This window comes from Ciconia boyciana, chromosome 10, assembly GCF_034638445.1.
Source record: "Ciconia boyciana chromosome 10, ASM3463844v1, whole genome shotgun sequence".
Lineage (NCBI taxonomy): Eukaryota > Metazoa > Chordata > Aves > Ciconiiformes > Ciconiidae > Ciconia > Ciconia boyciana.
In genome coordinates this window covers 30,563,034-30,569,102 of record NC_132943.1, presented here as the reverse complement: position 1 = coordinate 30,569,102, position 6,069 = coordinate 30,563,034, and the positions used below count along the sequence as shown (strand labels likewise).

Sequence of the window (6,069 nt, the reverse complement as noted above, 5' to 3'; positions counted from 1 at the left end):
TCAGATGCAACCACATTTGCTTTCACCTGCCAGCCAGATTTGCTGCTCCCTGTGGGAAAGAGTGGGGATGTTTTCTGGAGCTGGTTGCGCTCCCCAGCTTTGAGGGCCAGCCTCACCCCAATGGTGGTGACACTGGGAGCTGCCGAGCCACACAGCCACTGGAGATGGGTGCAGGGAAGGCATGCCGCTCCCCTGCCACGCTCCCCCAGGTGTGGTCCTTTCACACGAGGCCTGGCCCCTCGCAGAGGCTGAGGAGCATGGCTGGAGGTCCTGCGCCAGTTCGTGGAGTACCTGCAGCAGTGCCTCCAGGCAGCCAGAGTGCAAGCGCTGCCAGGACGCTTCCCCAGCGCTCCCGTGGCCTTTAGCAGTCTTTGGAGGAAGTTCAAGTAACTGGAGATGGAGACACACAAAGGAGAGGAGCACTGTGTTGTTTTGCCAAACAGGAGATTAAACAGAGCCAAAGGTGGAGAGAAGCCCATGCACAAACAACGCCTCAGGAGCGTTACCGCCACACCACCACCCGAGAACAACTTTGGCTTTCCTGCCTTGGTCAATGCTCTGGCTGCGATGCACGAGAAGCGTTATGTTTCTGTGATGGTTACCCAGTTATTGAGGGACTGCCTCCAGGCTGGTGATGAGCACTTGCAGAGACAATGTGCACCGTACTGGCAATGGAGGACAAGGCTGGTGGGCTGGACAAATGCCTTCCCTTTGCAGTGACTTCCAAAAACCCCTGAAACAAAAGCCATGAGCCAGAACCACAGAGAGGCTGCGGGGACAGCAGACAACGTCTCACAGGGTGTTTCACACCTCGTACCTTTTTTCGTGGCACGTAGGTCTGAAAACGCGAGAAGCCCCGGGGCCCCAGCCTCCTGCAGGAAGCAGCCTAAGGCTTTTCCCCTCCAGGACGCCCCGAGGGCCTCCGAGGGACGGGCACAGGCACAGCCCTTACCCAGCCAGCGCCTTCCCAGTGCCATACCCCGCGCCGCCAAGCCCGTGATGGCCGGCACCAGCCGCGGGCCGGCATGGCCCTGCGGACAGCCATGGCTTGCCTTCAGCCTTGCCCCCCGCCCCCCGCCCCCCGCCGTGGCTGAGGGGCAGGAGCGCTCCGGGGCCTTTCAGCCCCAGCCCCAGCCTCGTCCCTCTCTACCCGTGACTTGATCGCTCGCCGGGGGAGGCCGCTGAGCGCTGCCGGCCCCGCCGCCGTTCCCCAGCCGGGCGGCGGCCCGGGGAGGCCGCACCCGCCGCAGGCTGGGGGCCGGGCCGGGCCCTCCGCGGCGGCCCCGGGCCTGCGAAGCGTGAGTAGCGGCCGGGCCGGGCGGCCAGCGGCCGGGCCCGGGCCCAGAGGAGAGCCGGGCCCCTCCCCGCGGCGGCCCCGGGCCTTCCCCTGCCCTCGCCCCTCCGCCTCGGCCTCGGCCTCGGCGCGGGGCGGAGCGGGCCCGGGCCCGGCGGCGGCCAGGGCGGGCCGCGGGGGAGCGAGGCGCCGGGGCAGGGCCCTGCCGCCGGCGCTGCCTCCTGCCCGCCGGGCGCCGAGGCCGCGGGAGCGGTGGGCCCCGAGGCCGGGGCCGGAGCCGGGGCCGGGGCCGCGCCCGCCGGGCCCCGCCGCGCCGCTGGAGGCGATCGGCCGCCGGCGCGATGGCCTTGGTCCCCTACGAGGAGGGAGCTGGCTGGGGAGCGCGGCAGCTGCACAGCCCTTCGGCCAGCTACCGCTTCGCCAGCCGCACCATCCGCGTCCGGCAGGACTGGCGGCGGCTGGGGGTGGCGGCGGTGGTCTGGGATGCGGTAGGTGCGCACGCCTGGTGACATGCTTCCGTGCTTGATGGCTTCCTGTAGCGCTTGCCCTGGCGATCGGGATCACCGTAGAAAAATATTTAACATTGAATTAAGGGAAGGCTTTTTTCCTGCAAGAAAATTTTTTACAAAAAGAAAACGTTAAACTCTGCTTTGCCTTTTTTTTTTTCTCATAAGAGATCCTGGAAGACTCCAGGGGAAACGGGCCACCTTAAACCCTGCGCGGCCAGTGCCGAATACAGGAAATGTTCCGGATAACTCAGAACTGTCACCCATTCTTAACAGTGGCCCGTGGTGTCTGCTGAACGCCCTTCAGCGCACAGCACGGATCCCGCTGCTTGCAGCGTCGAGAGGGAGTGCTGATAGACTTTATCTTGGGGATAAGAATCCTCCAAAACAGAGGGGTTTGGTGGCGGGCCCAAGGCTGCAGGGCAGAGGGTCGCAGCACCGCTGTAGGAATGCAAGGGCTTCCCCTCGGTCGCGTCTCCGTCCACACACAACTTGCACTTTTACCTCTAGCTTTACAAGCGTTTATAAGCGTAGCAATTTTAGCAAACTTCTCAAATTAATTGGTGCACAGAGCTGTTGGTCTTTCCCGACATTGGCTTTGACAGAACTTGCTATGGAGAGTGCTCCTTGTCAAGATTTCTGTAAAATGCAACACAGGTTAGATACAAATAGGCAGAAGTGTTATTACTTTACGCCGCCTGTGTCCTTCCTGGTGGCATGCCAGCATTGGGCAGAAACGTTTTGAAATACCACACAAGATACTATGAAACCTTACCCTGGACTTTTGCAATACTGTGTTCATTCACCAGTGTTTGACACCCCCCAGCTTTTCCTTTCCAAATGCGACTCTTTCTGCCTCCTCTTATGTTTGGGGATTCATGAAGCAGTGTTGCCACATCCGAGTTGTAGCCTCCGTGGTTCTTTTTTCCTTTTGCCTGTAAGAGTCTTCCATAAAACTCATAAAAAGACCACATGTGCACAGAAGAGGCAGAGGAGGGCTGAACAAAGTCTCGCTGCGGACCTGAAGTGCCTGACCCTTCCCATAACCTTCTCTCTCAGTGTAAATCAGAAATCCAGTGTTCAGTATGACTGAAATGAGTCCCGTGCTTAATTGCCTTTGTCTCTTGGTTTAGGCTGTTGTCTTGTGTGCTTATCTGGAGACGGGAGGCGCTGATCTCAGGGATCGGTCTGTGATTGAGCTGGGAGCTGGAACTGGATTGCTGGGAATAGTGGCCACGTTATTAGGTAAGGGCTTTTTTTTGTTTAAAGCGATTTACAGCTGCAGTAAAACTGGCACTTTTACATCTACATGCCTGGTATAGACGTTAACACCAAAGCTACATATGTGAGCTGTGATGTTTCCTGTCTGAGTCATCTTCCTTTCTTGTTAGACTTCAGAGCCTGCTGTGTTATTTATTGTAGCGATGGTGCCACTGCAGTTTACTTTACAGTGGGACCCTGTTACGGCTGACGCCTGTTACTATGGTACTCAGCTCAGCAGCGTTAAGTTCTGCAGCTATTTTCCCCCAAGGGAGTGAGCACCATGCTTGCGATCTTCCACTTGTTCTCGTACGCAGCACAGATAAATCTACAGACAGAAACTGCTCTCTGAGCTTGTGTAAGCCTTGTTAGCCTGTCTTGCAGACAGGGAAACCGAGGTCTGGAGAAATGAATCAATTTGCCTGTGATCTGTCTGTGGCTGAGGCAGGGACTGGGTACTATGTTAAATTTGCGCTAACTGTCCCAGGTTAACTTTGTACTTCAAAGCTCTAGTGGCTGTGGAAGGTGCCTATTGAAATAATAAGAACAAAGCAGTTTGACAAAATACAATCATACCATGCAAAATCACACAAGCATGACTTTTGTCTGGCCTGGCAAAGGGGCTCTCTAGCTGCCTCTCTCCTACTGAACAAATACGGAATTGGAGCAGGTTAATTGTAACAGTCCCTGTAACTTATTCTGTTGTCACCTATGGAAAGGCAGAAAGTAACTTCTCTACTTTCATGCACTAAGAAAAAGCTCCAGAAAACACTTTTTGTTCCCTGCCCAGCTCAGTCTTCACGTGGAGTACACTTAATATTCTTAAGTGACTGATGAAGGGGAGGATGTATGTAGATAGGGGGCTTTTTGCTTGTTTTGTTCTTTTGTTTGTTTGTTTTTAATCAGGCAGCTTAGGGGAGTTGTTAATGTTTAACAGGAACTAAGGAGTCTGCTTGACTTAGAGCATTGTATTCCAAATGCTATATTTATGGACATCAACTGTATGTCTGAGACATATACTCCTGTACCGCTTAGGTGCTCGTGTTACCATCACAGACAGGGCGGCAGCACTGGAGTTCCTGGAGTCAAATGTACGGGCTAACTTACCTTCTGAACTACATCCGAGAGCTGTGGTGAAGGAACTGACTTGGGGAAAAGATCTGGGTAACTTCCCTCCAGGAGCATTTGACTTCATCTTGGGTGCAGACATCGTTTATCTGGAAGAAACTTTTGCAGAACTGCTGCAGACGCTGGAGCACCTGTGCTCAGAGCAAACTGTGATTCTTCTTTCCTGTCGTATTCGCTATGAACGGGATCACAAATTCTTGAAGATGCTGAGAGGCCGTTTCTCTGTATATGAGGTCCACTATGATTCCAGTAAAGATGTTCATATCTACAAAGCACAGAGGGGTAGTCACAAGGATGACTTTTGACTCTATGCTTTGTTAGTAAACCCCTGATGCTGTCCAATCCTCCCCTTGTTTCTACTCAATACACTTGTTCCTAAGCATATAATTGCAGTTGTGTTATTTCACTGGCTTCATGTTCTGATGGTCTTGTCTGATCACTTGGTCTGATAGAGCAAGGATTGTACTTCTCTTCTGCATATTGAACCGCTGCTTCATTTCTCAGCAGAGTTGTATAGGGTCTTCCACTGACTTTTTATCAAATGTAATTTTTGAAACTGGTTTAACTTGCAGAAATCTCCAGGCATCAAAAATGTCATCAAAAGATCTGTTGTTTAAAATCAAACCACACTTAATTTTTGTGGGAAACTTACAAATAGATTAGAATGGGGTTTTCTTTCCCCTTATCACTTCCTTAACTCTAGAAAAGTAGAAGTGAATGAAATATAAGCTAAGACTCCTGTTCTAAATGCTTTAACTCTTCAGGCCTTCTGCATCGTAAAAGTTGTGGTAAAAGAAGCCACTTAAAGGGCAAAAACAACAAAGGCAGCTGCAAAAAACTGTATTGCTGTCACTGCTGCATTGAAGAGGCATAGGGAAACAAAGAACAAGATCTGTGTAGGGGGGTGGGTTGGGAATCAATATTGCAGAGTAAGCCAACTCAGAAATCAGTGGTGTTTTTACCTGACTTGCAAGCATGGAGGCTATGCCTGCAGTACCGAAGCAGTCGTGGTTCTTGGGTTGTTCCTAACAAGATAACTTTCCCTCGCACAGATCACGGCTTCTTGGAGCAGATGCACATGTGCCAGCAGGGAAAGTGAAAGCAGGAGACTCAAACTGTTCTTTAAATATCAAATCAGCCCTTGACTCTCAAAGTACCGCTAAATAATGTTCTACTTTCTGCCTTTGTGGCTCACTCTGTCTCTGAGAGCTGTTATTAGGAGAGGAGGCTGCTGCTGTAAAGTCTTTGTAGCTGGGGGAGTACTTATTCTTGTATTATTTGGGACCTTGGGGCAGTGTCTAGATTTCAGCATGCTTTCTGTGCACAGTGGTAGTTAAATGCTGTTCTAAGTAACTGATTTAATACCTCAAGCTTGTGAAAACACCTGTGTGTGTTTATCCCACAAGATCCTAGGTGAATAATGCTGCAGCCTGGAATCTGGCTCGCAGCAGCAGCAGACTTCCTTCTCTTTCTCATGGTGGAAGAATTAAACTGGTGAAAACAATGGCCTAACAGAAGACAGCTACGCTTCTAAATGCAGGAATTGCTACAGTACCTTTTTTTGGTGGATGTGGAACTTTTTTTTTTCTTTAAACTTAACTTACAAAGCCCCAGGTCAGGTTCAGGCTTTAAGCATGTGCATGTCTTTGGCACTGGCAATGCCAAACACCAGCAGCTGCTTCGGGCCGTGGACGTTAGTTCTTTATCACTTCTGCTTCCATCAAACTTCCTAACTGGAAAAGATGCAGAGGGTCTGTGGTCCAGAAGGGATGTACAGACTGTAATCTGGACATGACACATTCATCATTACAGCTCCCACGAATGAGGCCCGAAGGTCTTGTGCTTCGTCCCTGACGTGTCTCTCGCGTGTTTTCAGTTAAG

General features: G+C 52.0%; 1 protein-coding gene across 2 annotated transcripts; it reads left to right on the top strand.

The window, feature by feature from the left end:
- The first annotated feature begins 1,160 nt into the window (after positions 1-1,160).
- On the top strand, positions 1,161-4,584 carry METTL21A (methyltransferase 21A, HSPA lysine). 2 transcript variants are annotated; one of them, XM_072874756.1, is made up of 3 exons: positions 1,161-1,782; positions 2,934-3,037; positions 4,009-4,305. In XM_072874756.1, exons 1-3 carry the CDS (start codon positions 1,636-1,638, stop codon positions 4,160-4,162), a joined length of 405 nt encoding a protein of 134 aa, XP_072730857.1. In that variant the 5' UTR covers positions 1,161-1,635; the 3' UTR covers positions 4,163-4,305. The 2 variants fall into 2 exon arrangements, with proteins under 2 accessions (XP_072730857.1, XP_072730856.1); XM_072874755.1 differs by having other exon boundaries at positions 1,493-1,782; positions 2,934-3,045; positions 4,096-4,584.
- Positions 4,585-6,069: the final 1,485 nt, after the last annotated feature.

Coding starts and splice junctions, on each gene's coding strand:
- METTL21A (XM_072874755.1), top strand. CDS start 1,636: ATGGCCTTGGTCCCCTACGAGGAGGGAGCTGGCTGGGGAGCGCGGCAG. Junction 1,783..2,933: donor CGGCGGTGGTCTGGGATGCG/GTAGGTGCGCAC, acceptor CTCTTGGTTTAG/GCTGTTGTCTTGTGTGCTTA. Junction 3,046..4,095: donor AATAGTGGCCACGTTATTAG/GTAAGGGCTTTT, acceptor TGTACCGCTTAG/GTGCTCGTGTTACCATCACA.